General features: G+C 35.4%; 5 protein-coding genes across 5 annotated transcripts in view; 3 read left to right on the forward strand and 2 right to left on the reverse strand.

Moving 5' to 3' along the window:
- Positions 1-41: 41 nt before the first annotated feature.
- LOC109602982 (transmembrane protein 185B) lies at positions 42-2,146 on the reverse strand. The gene is made up of 5 exons (XM_020019428.2): positions 1,977-2,146; positions 1,696-1,872; positions 1,303-1,636; positions 987-1,245; positions 42-797 (listed from the first exon to the last, which is right to left on the reverse strand). The coding sequence occupies exons 1-5, from the start codon at positions 2,012-2,014 to the stop codon at positions 589-591; spliced, it is 1,017 nt and encodes a 338-aa protein (XP_019874987.1). The 5' UTR covers positions 2,015-2,146; the 3' UTR covers positions 42-588.
- Positions 2,147-2,268: 122 nt separating this feature from the next.
- LOC109602981 (zinc transporter ZIP9) lies at positions 2,269-4,695 on the forward strand. Its single transcript, XM_020019427.2, has 5 exons — positions 2,269-2,505; positions 2,563-2,769; positions 3,650-3,870; positions 3,930-4,048; positions 4,272-4,695. The coding sequence occupies exons 1-5, from the start codon at positions 2,410-2,412 to the stop codon at positions 4,493-4,495; spliced, it is 867 nt and encodes a 288-aa protein (XP_019874986.2). The 5' UTR covers positions 2,269-2,409; the 3' UTR covers positions 4,496-4,695.
- Positions 4,696-6,474: 1,779 nt separating this feature from the next.
- Positions 6,475-8,021, forward strand: LOC109602988 (phosphoglycerate kinase 2). Its single transcript, XM_020019435.2, has 4 exons — positions 6,475-6,577; positions 6,629-7,183; positions 7,242-7,640; positions 7,698-8,021. The coding sequence occupies exons 1-4, from the start codon at positions 6,513-6,515 to the stop codon at positions 7,939-7,941; spliced, it is 1,263 nt and encodes a 420-aa protein (XP_019874994.1). The 5' UTR covers positions 6,475-6,512; the 3' UTR covers positions 7,942-8,021.
- Positions 8,022-8,309: 288 nt separating this feature from the next.
- On the forward strand, positions 8,310-11,093 carry LOC109602977 (TBC1 domain family member whacked). Its single transcript, XM_020019423.2, has 5 exons — positions 8,310-8,621; positions 9,462-9,856; positions 10,012-10,226; positions 10,278-10,596; positions 10,647-11,093. Exons 1-5 carry the CDS (start codon positions 8,565-8,567, stop codon positions 10,738-10,740), a joined length of 1,080 nt encoding a protein of 359 aa, XP_019874982.1. The 5' UTR covers positions 8,310-8,564; the 3' UTR covers positions 10,741-11,093.
- A 30-nt stretch (positions 11,094-11,123) lies between these two features.
- Positions 11,124-14,888, reverse strand: part of LOC109602998 (Krueppel-like factor 7) — a 32,645-nt gene continuing 28,880 nt past the window's right edge. The window contains exons 5-6 of the mRNA XM_020019446.2: positions 12,373-12,487; positions 11,124-12,322 (exon numbers count right to left, since the gene is read on the reverse strand). Coding sequence (XP_019875005.1) covers positions 11,968-12,322; positions 12,373-12,487 — 470 coding nt within the window. The 3' untranslated portion in view covers positions 11,124-11,967. The remainder of the gene's footprint in view (positions 12,323-12,372; positions 12,488-14,888) is intronic.

A 14,888-nucleotide genomic window follows, 5' to 3' on the forward strand; every position in this document is an offset into this window, starting at 1 on the left:
TTAATTTGTAACACGAGTATCTTTAAATAAAGACTATGGTGATAGATTCATTTAATTTATTGGTGATAAATAATTGTACAACGTAGACAATTGATTAAACTTGTAATTGGCACTAAAAACATGTAACTTATAAAATAACACTATCACAATTGATGCACGAAATTCGTGCAATATAATTAAATTTTATCCTACTACACCTTAACACAATTAGATAACTAACGCTCCTTTTTTCAGTCTCTTACGAAAACAACTATATTCGGCTCCATCATCGATTTCTACAACCCCATGTTAAAGTAAACGACTAAAATAATTAAAATAATTGTTTTAAACTTAATTATAATGAACTAAAAAAATCGGATGACGAAGCCGAACGTATTAAAAGTCGACCTTAAAAAATACATAGAAAAAACGGCTATGTACAAATCGCTTAGAAAATACCCTATTTACATAAACCACGAACATTTGAGCCACTTTATATAGCACTTGTGCGTTTCTTTATTTTTTGTTTGCGTGGATAAACAAGTGCAAAGGTAATGTTTTTCATTAGGAACAAACGTACAGCACCAGAAATGCGTGTGTCGTGGTCTTTCAGTCCGGCGTTTCGATCGAGACTATCGGCAGCACCGGTCGCAGGTGGTCGTTGCGTTTCGCGTGGTATTTGTCTTGTTTCTCAACTTGTTCGAGTTCGACGCCGTTCTGTCGACGCTCCGAGTGGTAGGCGATGTTGGCGTACTCCTGTAACAGCGGGCAGACGCCCAGGATGAAGGAGCAGAAGTCCTTGCGCATCCCGAACCACCCTGAAACGAATGTTGGTCACTTAATGCGTCACAAAAAATTCAACTTTCAAGATAATTTAATGAAATTTTGGGATGAAATAGACAAATTAATGAAGAATTAATTTTTGAAAACTGGAAGTTTCTATCTCATACAGATTTTTGTCAGGTTGCCTGATAAAGTAGACCTATACATTTAATAAATTTTCTTACATTTGTTTCCGCCTTTGGCACTGAATGACATCAAAATAAGGGTGACAAAAGACAGGAATAGAGGACTAACGACCGCTGTGAATGACATCCTGATGTCGTCGTCCAGTTTATTGGCCAACAACACTTGAAAAATCAAGATCGGAATCACAAGGAACGTATAACCGATCGCCGACTGTAAACTGCTCCGCCGCTGCTGTGCGTTCACTTCTGGCGTCCTAAATAATATCGCGGCGAAGATTATTGTATATAAAACACCCACCTACAAACAATAAATGATTTATTAATAATTCATTAAGGGTAAATTAACAAAACTTACCAGTGATAGACACATGACAATCCAAAGAGGCACAAATACAACCTCCCATGACCAACTGATGAAACCATCAAGTCGTAGGGCCAAAAATATAAATTGCAGGACGTTAACAGCACAGAACAGTTCTAGTTCAAAGGACCTGTCATGTTTTACAGCCCATATACAAACAGCAATGCTCACAATTGATATAAAAATCAAGGGTATGAACACGAGCGTCCAAAGATGACGTGACGACTCTAGTTTGTCGCAAACCAGCAGTTCAAACATCAGCAATATCAGGTGGAGTGCCAATGAAATCAGCATTGATTTATAATGTATGTAAGCTTCACCCTCAAGTCTAAAATACAATACACTCTTAAAATAACAGTTGCGTTGATTAACACCAATAAATATTACCTGAAGTGTGGATATCGCCACCAAACATAACTTCCTACAGTCGCCCCAGTTATAACCAACACCTTCCACACCCAAATTGGGGTGAAAACGGTCCAGTACGACCATGTCACGTAATTGTCCAGTCGCAACGCGAACAAGGCGGTGAATATTAACAAACATGTGTGCACAACAAATTTACTGTAACAAAGAAACAATTGAGGTTATGATAATTAAAAAAAAATATTAGAGAATTCATAGTTGGGGGTAAAAGCTGAGGTTGTTTTTGAAGTAGAGAAATTTACCTGGGGTTAAAATCCTGGAATAAGGTTTGAAGATTCATTTTGAAATGATTATTTACAAACAGTTTTTGACGGGGTCCATCTTGAAGTGCTGCCAACCGTTGCACTGACGTTTAGATTTCATTGTTTAAAAAATTGTTGTAAAGATTATACAATTTGTTTTATATTAAAAACCGTTCACTCAAGTAAAATAAATAAAAAACAGAATAAAAAACATGAATCCGTGCAGGTGGTTAATAATTTACGAGATTAAGTGTGTCCAACTTTAAACATTAAATTCTCTATATCTGTCAGATTTAATAAATTAAACTGATACGTGTAAATATTATTCGAAATCCGCCATACGTATGCATTTCACATACGGACGCGACAACTCTGACAAGAATACCCATGACATAATTCACGAGTCGGTCGTACAACAACCACCTGCTTCACCATGGACGAGACCGTGATGCTTCTGCTACTCGTGTTCGTTATGCTCTTCGGTTCCTTCCTGGCCGGTTCCATTCCCTTGTTCTTGAGCTTCTCCGAGGTACAAACACTCATTGGTTATTATTGTTGTCGTCATTGCATTTATATTTTTTTATAGGATAAGTTGAAGAAGATCACTGTGTTCGGTGCTGGTTTGTTGGTGGGCACTGCGTTGGCAGTTATAATTCCGGAGGGCGTGAGGCCCCTTTTGACCGAAACGGCACAGGCCCACAATGAATCTGCCACGGCGGAACACACCGATCCGTTTTCAGTTATTGGACTCAGTTTGGTGCTCGGGTTTGTTTTCATGTTGTGCATTGATCAGGTAAATTTATATAGATAATATTTTAATTTCATTTTGATTTTTTGAATTCTCAAATCTTGTTGTTTAATGTTTGATAAGACTATTAGTTAAGTGGATCATAATTGAATGGTTTTTGATTTTTTGTCTTTACAAGATAGTTGATGATTACTTAATTTAATGAGAGTATTCCTATTATATTCAGATTTAAACTGGTCAAGATACATTTTTAGTTGATCTAAATTTATTAAAAAAACTGAGAGATCAAAGTCTTAGTTCATCATTTTTTATCAAAAACAAGAAGTGATAAAAGCATGTAAATTATATATTTATTATTTTTTTATTTCATCCTAAATTTGTTTTTAATTATCTTGGAAATTGAATTTTTTATGGCAGAAAAGTTAAAATAGTTTCATAATGTTGTAAATCAAAGAGAAAAGTTTGAAGATGTGTTGACGAAAATCTGGAAGAGATAAAAACTTCTAGTTTTCAAAAATTAATTCTTCATAGTTTTTTCTAATTTAATTTAAAATTTAAATAAATTATAATAAAAATTGAATTTTTTATGACAGAAAACCTAAAACTTTCGTAATTGTTGAACAAAGAAGGAAGATTCAAGATGTCCTGACTAAAATCAGAAAGAGATAAAAACTTCAAATTTACAGAAATTAATTCCTTATTATTATTTCTATGTCAATCTAAAATTTCATTAAATTATCCTAAAAATTGAATTTTTTATGACAAAAAAGCTAAAACAGTTTAGGTAATTTCATGAAATAAAGAACAAAGATTATTTTAACGCTGTGCTGACCAAAAACTAGAAGAGCTAAAACTATGCAGTTTCCACAAATCAACCGGTGATTGTTTTTTCTAGTGTGGATTTTCAGAAATAAATTGTTTGTAGTGTTCACAATCGAGAAATGAGAACCTGAACCCCAGCGAGAGGAACATAACGGCAACGATCGGCCTGGTGGTGCACGCAGCTGCTGATGGCATAGCATTGGGTGCAGCCGCCACCACCAGTCATGCCGACGTTGAAATCATCGTTTTCCTGGCAATCATGTTGCACAAAGCCCCCGCCGCCTTCGGACTCGTCACCTTCCTTCTGCACGAAGGAATTGAACGGTACAAATTGATAAAAAATGTTTGTTGAATGTGTTAATTAATAATTTTGTACGTTGCAGGCAGAGAATCAGGAAGCATTTACTGATTTTCTCGTTGGCCGCCCCAATTGGAACAATAGTGACGTATTTTGGAATCGGACAAAGCACAAAGGAGACCTTAACGTCCGTAAACGCAACAGGTTCGCGACGTTTCCATTATTTTATCGGTCGTTATTAATTGGGACAGACAAATAAAGTGTTTGTACAGAAGATAACAGCTTAAAAACTTACGTTTTCGGGTTATCACAATGTATTAATGAACAATGGGTTGTTTATTCAGATAAAACATTGCGATTAAACGCTAATACCAGAACAAATCACAGAAAACAGTCCAAGCAAATCTTGTATTATTAATATTTACAGGTATAGCTATGCTATTTTCGGCGGGAACGTTCTTGTACGTGGCCACCGTCCACGTATTGGCGGACCTGACGTCACACGGCGGCCACAGCCACTCGTCGTACACCAGATTGCCGGGCAACGAGAGCCCCAAGGCGGCGCCGCACGCCCTGAGCGGCTGCCAGTTGCTGTGTCTGGTTTTGGGCTGCATGACGCCGATGCTCCTCACCCTAGGTCACCACCATTGATGGGCGCCGGCTAGTTTTTATTAATCGGGGGGGATGTTTCTGTTACAGGTCGCGGACGACGCGAGGACGGATGATGGACGGTTGTAATTTGTATATTATGGATTTAAATAGTGTTTGTAAGTAGTGCCAAGATGTATAAAACAAATGAGACTTATTTGATGTTGTTTTGTTGGCTTTATTATACGTACGTTGTAACTTTTTTTGTATTTTTTATTTATTACTGACCGGATTTATTATATACACAATTAGGTTTGTTTTATTATAGACGTATTTGTAAATTTGCTGTTGTTTTATTTCGTCATGGTTACTCTATACTAATTATAAACAGTTTAATTAGGTAAGTATGTCAATATATTTTAAACAAACATTTTTATTAATTATTAAACACAGTTGCCTCAAATTAATGAATTAATAAAAATATATTTTAAACTAATAAAACTTTTCCAACACTGTAGATGGCGCCACTACCTTACAAATTACAAATTACAAATCTGTTTTATTATAATACCAAAGATTAAATAAAATTAATAGAATAAGTAGATGATTATTTTTACAACCTTAATTTAATATCTTTGTATGATGAATAAATATTGAAAATATTAAAGAATTTAAATTAGAAACGTTAAATATTTACCAATTTATTTATATTATTTATACTATGATATTATTAATTGCGTCTTATTTAAATTAATATTTAAATTTATTACCAAATAAGCAGTTTCTACAAATCAGTTATTTCAAAATTTCAACTTTAATAAAATATAATTAACGTAAAAATTTATTTGATTTACGTCACTTATCTAAGTTAATATTTAATTAAAATATTGTTGAATTGGCTGATTCGTCATAATATCAATATGTATATTTGTTAATATGATTACTAAGTTATGCAACCCGTATACCAAACATTTGAACATATGTCCGATAGATGCCTCCAGTTGTTTTCAAATTCAAGTTATCTTAATATCTAATAAACAGAAAAACGTTTTAATGATAAAGATGATAACCTCTTTTAATTTTGAAAAATTAATTATTTATTATTTTTTTATTTTTCATCCTAAAATTTCAATAAACTATGTTGTAAATTGAATTTTTTATAACAGAAAATATATTTATCTCGTATTATGGCGTATAACTTAATAACTTCGGGGAAGTCCCTTACAAAAATTTGGAATTAATACAAACTTTTAGTTTTTAAAAATTAATTCTTTATTATTTCTTGTATCTGATTCTAAAATTATATTAAATTATCTTGATTTTGATGTATATTTTGAAATTAACATAATAACCTCGATTTAATGTTTTTGTGTATTTAAGAATGAAAACAATGAATGAATTTTGAGATAAGATAAGAAAACAATTTGATAAAAGAAAGTTCCCATGTAATTTTCCTTAATTTAATAGTTTAAGTAATGTTAACAATTTGTTTACAATGGAAAATTAATTTTATTATAATTATTTTACATTTATTTAAAACTTTCTTTAATTACTTTCAATGAGAATCTACATGCAGTTAAAAAAAAAATAAAACCAAAAACAAATCTTTATTATGTCGTTACTGATAAATGACTAACAGTACAAAAATGATATTTATAACTTGATTCTCACTTATACAGTTGTGTTGTGCAACCCTTGGACACAAGGGTCATGAGAAACTAGTTAAATTTAGTAAAGATGAAATTAAAAAAATAATAGAAAAAATAACAAATTATTTGGATAATAAATATAAAATAAATCTAAAAAATTCATTTTAAATTTATTGTTTCTATTATTAGTTTGAAGAATCTGTTTATCGAACGCACAAATCAAAATCCTCCTGTTTACCAAAATATTCGAGTTGTTCAAACGAAAAACATCCAACAAATCCAAAAGTAAACAACCAAAACCATTGTTCTCAGCAACAGAATCCTCCGTTCTTTAAATGACGCCCGATGTAGTTGTATATATATATATAAACAAGTCATCCAACGAATTATTTTTTCATACAATTGATACGGTTACAAAGTGTTGTGTAAAAATGAATACTGCCAACCTAAGATCCATTGACGAGTTGGACTTGAACAATAAACGCGTGTTAATCAGGTATGAAATCAACAAAAGTTCCTTAGTATTTCTATAAGTAAGTTCTTTTAGGGTGGATTACAATTGCCCCTTTGACAATGAGGGTACGATAACCGATTACTTCCGCATTGAAGAGTCGCTAAAAACAATAAACTATTGCATAGCCCAAAATGCAAAGAGCGTAATAATAATGTCGCACCGGGGAAGACCCGGCGGCAAAGTAGTCGAAATGCTGTCGATGGAAAAAGTGGCGAAGGTCCTCGGAAAGTTCCTGCAGAAAGACGTGACGTTCCTTCCCGACCCGGTACCGAGCCCCACCACCATCGAGTACTGCCAGAACCCACCGCAGGGGTCGATCATCGTGTTGGAGAACCTGCGTTTCGACCTCGGCGAACAGGGAACGGGCAAAGACGTGTTGGGGAACCCCACAGCCGCGACGCCCGAACACATCCGCCACTTCAGGGAAAGTCTAGCCAAGCTGGGCGACGTCTACGTGAACGACGCGTTCGGTACGATCCACCGGGCGCACAGTTCGATGCTGGGCGAGGGCTTCGACGTGAGGGCTGCCGGATTCCTGATGAAATCCGAACTGACGCATCTGTCCGCCGTACTCAACGATTCGCAAAAGTATAACGGGTGTCAGTGGTTTGTGAATCTTGCTAATTATGTTGTGTGATGCTTGTAGTTCCCGGCCTTTGGTGTGCATTTTGGGCGGCAACAAGTGCAACGAGAAAATCCCCCTGATGAACCACATGTGCGAGGTGGCGGACGAAATCTTAATCGCAGGGGGACAAGCCTATAATTTCCTGAAGCTTGTTTACGGAGTACCAGTTGGTGATACTCCAATACGTCCGGAATTGGAGGAAACAGTGAAGGCTATCGTGGAGAAAGCTCAGAAAAACAACGTTAAATTGGTGATACCCGAAGACTTCTACATCACCGACTTTTTTGTAAACGGACAGATAAAATTGGCTGATATTGAATCCGGAATTGAACCGGGTTGGATTGCGGGCGATATCGGTCCAAAAACTATCGAAACTTTCAAAAAATCCATAGCCAAAGCCAAAGTTATTTTATGGAATGGGTAAATTTAAATCTTTTCCAAAGAAATGAATTGTTACTTAATTAATATTGTTTCCAGTCCTGTTGGAACGGTGAAGTTCCCCCAGTTCAATGATGGAACAAAAGTAATACTGGATGAGATAATAAAAGCGACCAAAAATGGTTGCATAACAGTAGCTGGTGGTGGAAGAACAGGAAGCGTCTTAACGAAATGGAATGCAGAAGGAAAACTGTCGCATGTTTCAACAGGTGGTGGAGCGTTTTTGAAAATCCTAGAAGGCCACACTTTCCCCGCAATCGACGCATTACTTATTAAAGATTAAAAGTGTTTTTTATTGTTCTTTGCATGATATTCATGTGTTAATTTATTGTTAATATTCGTGAATAAAGTATTTTAATATAATTCTGATGTCATTCAATTTTATTCATATGATTAAATCGTTTTTATTTTTTATTATATGAATTAAAATAATTATACTTATAATTAGTACAATTATCATGATTACTACGTAACTAGGTATGTTTAATACTTACGAATAAAAAACTGAATTTACCCCAATATATTTTAATGAATGGAACGTAAATAATAATAAAATAATTGAGTAATTTTTCAAAAATGAAAACAGTGCGTCAAACCTACGCAGTGGTGCCAACCCAAACCAAAATTTACTGTGTTACACCCGTGGATGTGTCATTTTTTGTCAACAGACTAGCGTCAAGTGAACGCCCCCAATTTAACGCAAATTAACGCCAATTTACCGTCAATAAATCCAATTCGCGACCGAAGACACGGTACCCCTCGCGGTGGGCAGCCGATCAGTGTGGAAATCCGACGGCGAATGGCGAGGCGAGAGGAAACAGATGTGAAAACACGGTGTTTGTAAACAGACAGTAACCAGTGGGTTTGTTGATGAGAATGTCGTGAGGTGATTTTGTGTTAATTAGGATGGCATCGTCGATACATGCCGACGACACTATTTCGCAATTGTCCGAAAATAGCACGGTAATGATAATTTTTTTACTAAATGTGTTTGTTAATTAACTCTAACTTGTTTTTGAGGTTAGGCCCTTTTGTAAAGTTTTGGGAATATGTGTTGAATTAATTATGAATATATATTATAATTGGATGAATGGGTTTTGCCTAATGACGCAAATTTAGATTTATCCTCATAATATCATATGTTTAAACATATTATGTTTATATCAAAATTTTATCAGTTCTATGTAAAAACTAGTTGAATAGAATTCTGAAATCCGATTTGAATATATGTAACTGACTCTTGAATTGTTTTTTTATCTTTAATGTATGTGTCAACACATTCGTTTTTATTTTTAAATAAAACACCAAATAACAATCATTTATTAACTTGAAACTAGTTTTATAATATGCATTTTAACAGTACTAATATTACTATTCTCTCCACAACATTAAGGAGAATTGAATTTTATCTTTATTGTATGTGCTAATGTATTATGTTGTTTGCTGCTTTAATTTTAAATAAATTACCCCAAAACATATTATAATATTATCTCAGAACAAATTTTAGAATAACCTGCATTTTAACAATTTCAATATTATAGCAATTCACCAGATATAATTTATTCAACGCTTCGGATCATGATTTCAATAATTACACACACACAACATTTGTTCATAGCAAGTTACATAAGTCATAAAAAAAAATATGTGAATGAATATTCATGTCCGAGCGTGTACAATAATTTATTTATTTATCATCCATGCGGTTTCCTAATCCGTAGTTGCGACTTATTTATAAACTTAACGACCTAATAAAACGTGTGCTGTCGCAACGAGGAAACGATTTAATTACCACATTTGTAGATCATCGATGGCAGCGTCATATCAACTGTGCCCGACCGGCACGGCTTCCTCGGCGGCACCCAATACTCCCCGGAGCCCCGTCACAGCGGGCCGCCGCCCGAAACGGTGCTGCGTCGCGAACGCAAGTGGCTCAAGATGTTGTCGAAGTGGACGTTCTACATGACGACCAACTACAAGAAGGTGAAGGAGCGGTGCCGCAAGGGCATACCGATGTCGGTGCGGCCGCGTGCCTGGCTCTACCTGTGCGGCGGCAAACTGCTGATGGACAAGAACCCCAACGTGTACCAGGACCGTTTACGAGAAACGGGCGACCCGAAATGTCTGGACGAGATCAAGAAGGACATTCACAGGCAGTTTCCGATGCACGAGATGTTCAATTCGGAAGATAAGCCCGGGTACGATTTAAATATTTTTCGAAATGCGCTGCCAACCTAATGCACCGTTTTCGTTCACCTTAACTTGTGGATGTGGTGGTGGGACTTGTTACCGCACAGTTGGCCAACCCGCAAGTTAACCTATTTTTGAAATGATTTAATTTAATTAATTTTAGGCAGAAGGAGCTTTTTAATATATTAAAGGCGTACGCGTCGTACAACGACAAAGTGGGCTATTGCCAGGCACAAGCTCCTGTGGCAGCTTTCCTCCTAATGCACATGCCTTCAGAACAGGCCTTCTGGTGCTTAGTTTCCATATCCGATAAGTATTTGAAAGACTATTACTCCCCCGACATGGAAGTAGTGCAGCGGGACGGAATGATTCTTCAAGGTAAAATCAATTCACACCATGTACAAGTAAATGAGCCCCCCCCCATTTTAGGCTTGTTGAAGAAAGTATGTCCGGCCGTCTATAAGCACTTAAAAAAAGTGAACGCCGAGCCCATGTTCTACTGCACGGAGTGGTTCCTGTGCGCGTTCACCCGCACTCTGCCCTGGGACACGCTGCTACGATTGTGGGACGTGTTTCTGTGCGAGGGGGTGAAGGTATTGTTTAAGACGGCTCTCGTCATCCTCATCGGGTGTCTGGGGTCGTCGAGCAGCAGGAAACAGTGTCCGGGACTGTGCGAGACTCTGGCCCGGCTACGTAACCCGCCCGAAGATGTTTTGGCCGAAGAGAATCTTATTTACGCTGTCAACAGGTTTCTGATTTAACCAGTTAAGTGTTTTGTGTTACATTTGGGTTTTTCAGGCTGGAACTGACTGAAAGAGACTTCGAATTCGAGCACCTGAAGCAGACGAAGCGGCTGAAGCAGGAGAAGTTAAACGGCAGCGAGGAACGGTGAATGCTGTGACTTAAAAGACAGTTTTTTGTTACTGACGTGTCGAATACGAATGATTGATTGATGGAGAAAGAGTATTTTTGTACATTTTCTACTAGTTTTTCTTTTTGTAGGGAAATTTAAGCTTTAAGTATTTGACGGCTGCACACACAAGTTTATGATTAATATTACTTTATTATTTATTAGATACTAACGCTTTTCTGTATATCGAGATTGTCACGAGATTCTTTATTATTTTGTTTTTGAGGTGTTTCTGATGTTTCAGTTCTGAGATGTTTATCTAGTTGTTGTATAAAATGCATTTATTTAGATGTTAACTAAGTTATTATTGAATATAAATCACTGATTAATAAATTGTTTATTTTATTTTACGACTAAATAAAAAATTTACCCTTCCATGCTGTTTATTGAAACAACTTAACATTAACATAACATAATAAATATATATGTATACATAAATCCCATCTATATAAAATATAACATATGTATAATATTGTTTTATTGTCTGGAATGACTAAAAAAGAAATGCCCTAGCGAATGCCATATAAATACAAAAAAATCTACTATGTATAATACAAAAACATCAACTATTCTTAAAACTATAAAAATAAAATATAGTTAGAGATCCAAAAAAACGATTGTTGGAATGTTAAAACAATAAAAATCAACCGTGAATTATGGCTAAATTACTGGCCATTTGATACTGGCTTGAGTTATTCATTCATTTACCTACTTACAATTAATTAATTAACTAAAATTACTATTTAAAATTAATTAAATTAGTAGAACTTTAGGAATCCGTACCTCAACTCATTAGTACACTTTTAAAGTGCGTGAGTTATGTAATTTCAAATAAAAAGGCAGATTAAATTGACTAAAAACATTTAGATTAGATTACAACTGGCCGATTATATAAAAAAATGTTTTTTACAAGTTAAATGTACAACTAAGTTAAAATAAATATTCTATTTACATTATAATACCTCTCTTAAGTATAAACATTATGTATAATATAAATTTCTACTAGTAACAGGGGGTTTCATAGCTTAACAATTATTTGGAAGATTTACTGACACCAGTTTACATATAATTTACAGATCTGTACATTGTTATTCATAGTTTTTTGTACCGTTTTTTAGCACCACAACAAATTGAGTATTAAACGCCGATTATAATTGACTACAGCTGCATGAAAACAAATTGACCTAAGCTACGGATGTACATCCGAAATCAGTGCCGTTTCATGTGCAGGGACAGGTGGTCGGACCGACTGAACGACCTCTGGCACAGGTTGCAGCTGAACGGCTTCTGGCCCGTGTGCTTCCTGTAGTGTCGCGTCAGCTCGTCCGACCTGGCGAATTTCCACGTGCAACCGTCCCACGAACACTGATACGGCTTTTCGCCGGTGTGCGTCCGCTTGTGCGCCTTCAGGTGCGAACTTTTCGTGTACACCTTGTGACAGCCGGCCACGTCGCACCGATGTGTTTTCCGTCTGCGCATCTGGTCCGGCGACTTATCCTCGCCGACGTTGTTGTTCGTCGACTTGGTGGCGGGTGGCTCCAACGGGTGATGCGGTGTTATCGAACTGGAACGTTATAATTATGATTTGTCGCTGGGAACTGTTTTAATACGTACATGGAGGTGCCTTTGATGCGCTGTAAGGCTAACAGGGCGGCAGTGGAGGCTAGGCTGCGGGACGTGTCGCCCAAATTGAGCAGGTCCTGCGACTTTATGGCGCTTTCAGATATGTCTGTAATTAAAACAATATTTAATATAACAACGCCGACAGTTATGTTACCAAAATTGCACAAATTGCACACCTGTTGCATACTCCTAAATTTAACACATTAAGACCGGTATATTTTTATTGCTTAATATAATTGCGTTCTTATATTAGTAACAATTTAATTAATTTGTAGGTAAAAAATAGTACGTATTGTTTTATATTTAATTAAAATTTAGACTCTAATTCGACTAGCGTTGTATAAACAATTACCGCCATTTTGCGGTTTACTTAGGTTCAGCGTTTCTTCGGCTTAATATTAAAATTGCGAGTGTGTAAACCATAATAATTCATAAACAGGCGTGAAAAATCATAATGTTCATTGTGTACATAAAAATATGTGATAATCTGTGTAAAAATAGTGATAAAAAAACTAGAAATCGTTTACACAATTTTCCTTCATGGGAGTTGACAACAATAAAAAGTTTGATTTCCTTCTTACCCAAGAAGATAGAGGAGAAAACAAAACAAACTGGAGTAAAAAAGGTAAGAAATTTTGTATACTACAAATATAATATAAAGATCCATAAAATTAATTAGCAATTACTAATAGAATTTATGTTTTAGGTGAGTCCAATGGGTAATATAAACAAAATCAGCAAAAACAAACACATAAAACAAAGGAGATTTTATGTGCATAGATGTCCGTTGTATGGGAGTAACGTTTTCTCTAAGCGGAGACGATCTAGACAATTATAATGATGTTCACATTAGATGCGAGTGTGTGTGTTGAAAACCAGTTTCGCAAACGTAGATGGGCGGTTACTCTACGGTTTTATTTACCTTTCGCCTCGGCTTCAAATGTCGCTCCGCAAAAAAACAACCACTGAACACCAGTATAAATTTTTAAAAAATAAAAGACACGCCAGATACTTGAGGAACACATCGAAAATTAAACGTTCTTTAGCTGAAATTTGATCATTTCATACTCTAAAATAAAGGCAATGTACCCAGTACTAATACGGAATATATATATTAATAGATCTTTTCTTTTTATTTAAAGATATTTAGAATTTATTAATATTATCACTTTTTAGGCTGAAACGTCCTTATTTGCTACCCTAAGGTAATAAAGGCAATACAATTTAATGGATATTTTCATTACCTTTATTTGAGATCAAATATTAATAGTGAAATGTTTCATTTATGTCAGATAATTAGGAAAAACTACTAAAATTTAATAGATTTTTTCATTACCTTTCTTATTAAACGCACATATAATGAACACTCAGTATAATTTAATAGATTTTTTATTACTTTTCTTTTGAGTCCCAACTGTCATAGTAAACTATTAAAATTACCATAATTTTGGCTATAATTTCCTTATTTCATACCCTAAGATAATGAAGACTCAGTATAATTTAATAGATTTTTTCATTAGTTTGTATTTGAATCCCAACTTTCATGGAAAATTATTTACTTTGAGTCAAATATTTAAGATAAAGTATAAAAATTACCCTAATTTTGGCTGTAATTTCCTTATTTCATACCCTAAGATAGAGGAGACTCAGTATAATTTAACAGATTTTTTCCATTACCTTCCATTTGAGTCCCAACATTCATAGTAAATTATTTAATTTGAGTGAGATATTTAAGAAAAACTACAAAAATTATTCAATTTTTGGTTGTATCTTCCTTATTTCATACCCTAAGGAAGTGAAATTTGAGTAGAATTTAATAGACTGTTTCATTACCTTTCATTTGAGTCCCAACTTTCATAACGAAATATTTCATTTTACCCAGATATTTAAGACAGACCACGAAAATTACCTGTTATTGGCGATATCTTTCTTATTTCATACCCTAAGGTAATGAAAACTCCGCATAATTTTATAGGTCTTTTCATTACCTTTCATTTGAGCCCAAATTCCATGGATAGCAATGTCATTTGAATGAACTATTTAATAAAGACAGTGAAAATCAGACAAATCTGGAAAGACCATCAAGAAAAAAATGCCGATTGTTTGCGTACGAATCCGTTTGGCGGCGGCACGGCACATACACTTGCCGGGCCGCATCTTCACGACCTTGGGAACCCCACCCGAATGGTACCGGTGCGGCAACGTGCTGGCGAAACGGATTAGAACCCGAGGCTTGCGCTTTCTACCCGGACGCATCAATATTTACCATTTCGCATCGGCCGACAACAACAAAACAACATTGTTTGGGCGGAAGGTGTTAAAATGAGCGGCGTCAATTTTTAGATTTATTATCGAGATCGATTATGGGTTTTTTTTTTGGGTGGTTTTAAGGCACGGCCCGGCCGGATAATTATTTCGTAACGGACGGGAAGCAAAAAAACGGACGACGAGGACGAACATGATGTATGAACGTCCAATTAATATTGTCCGTGTCAAAATAACTAATA

This window comes from Aethina tumida, chromosome 6, assembly GCF_024364675.1.
Source record: "Aethina tumida isolate Nest 87 chromosome 6, icAetTumi1.1, whole genome shotgun sequence".
NCBI classification, from domain to species: domain Eukaryota; kingdom Metazoa; phylum Arthropoda; class Insecta; order Coleoptera; family Nitidulidae; genus Aethina; species Aethina tumida.

What these genes read in the sequence shown, in the direction of transcription:
- LOC109602982 (XM_020019428.2), bottom strand. Translation starts at nt 2,014, where the DNA reads ATGAATCTTCAAACCTTATTCCAGGATTTTAACCCCAG. An exon ending in TTCCAGGATTTTAACCCCAG is followed by an intron (nt 1,873 to 1,976) that starts GTAAATTTCTCT and finishes TCTTTGTTACAG; the next exon opens with TAAATTTGTTGTGCACACAT. An exon ending in TGCCAAAGGCGGAAACAAAT is followed by an intron (nt 798 to 986) that starts GTAAGAAAATTT and finishes CATTCGTTTCAG; the next exon opens with GGTGGTTCGGGATGCGCAAG.
- LOC109602981 (XM_020019427.2), top strand. Translation starts at nt 2,410, where the DNA reads ATGGACGAGACCGTGATGCTTCTGCTACTCGTGTTCGTTATGCTCTTC. An exon ending in TCATGTTGTGCATTGATCAG is followed by an intron (nt 2,770 to 3,649) that starts GTAAATTTATAT and finishes AATTGTTTGTAG; the next exon opens with TGTTCACAATCGAGAAATGA. An exon ending in AACGTCCGTAAACGCAACAG is followed by an intron (nt 4,049 to 4,271) that starts GTTCGCGACGTT and finishes TAATATTTACAG; the next exon opens with GTATAGCTATGCTATTTTCG.
- LOC109602988 (XM_020019435.2), top strand. Translation starts at nt 6,513, where the DNA reads ATGAATACTGCCAACCTAAGATCCATTGACGAGTTGGACTTGAACAAT. An exon ending in AATAAACGCGTGTTAATCAG is followed by an intron (nt 6,578 to 6,628) that starts GTATGAAATCAA and finishes AAGTTCTTTTAG; the next exon opens with GGTGGATTACAATTGCCCCT. An exon ending in AAAGTTATTTTATGGAATGG is followed by an intron (nt 7,641 to 7,697) that starts GTAAATTTAAAT and finishes TATTGTTTCCAG; the next exon opens with TCCTGTTGGAACGGTGAAGT.
- LOC109602977 (XM_020019423.2), top strand. Translation starts at nt 8,565, where the DNA reads ATGGCATCGTCGATACATGCCGACGACACTATTTCGCAATTGTCCGAA. An exon ending in GGACGGAATGATTCTTCAAG is followed by an intron (nt 10,227 to 10,277) that starts GTAAAATCAATT and finishes CCCCCATTTTAG; the next exon opens with GCTTGTTGAAGAAAGTATGT. An exon ending in CTTATTTACGCTGTCAACAG is followed by an intron (nt 10,597 to 10,646) that starts GTTTCTGATTTA and finishes TGGGTTTTTCAG; the next exon opens with GCTGGAACTGACTGAAAGAG.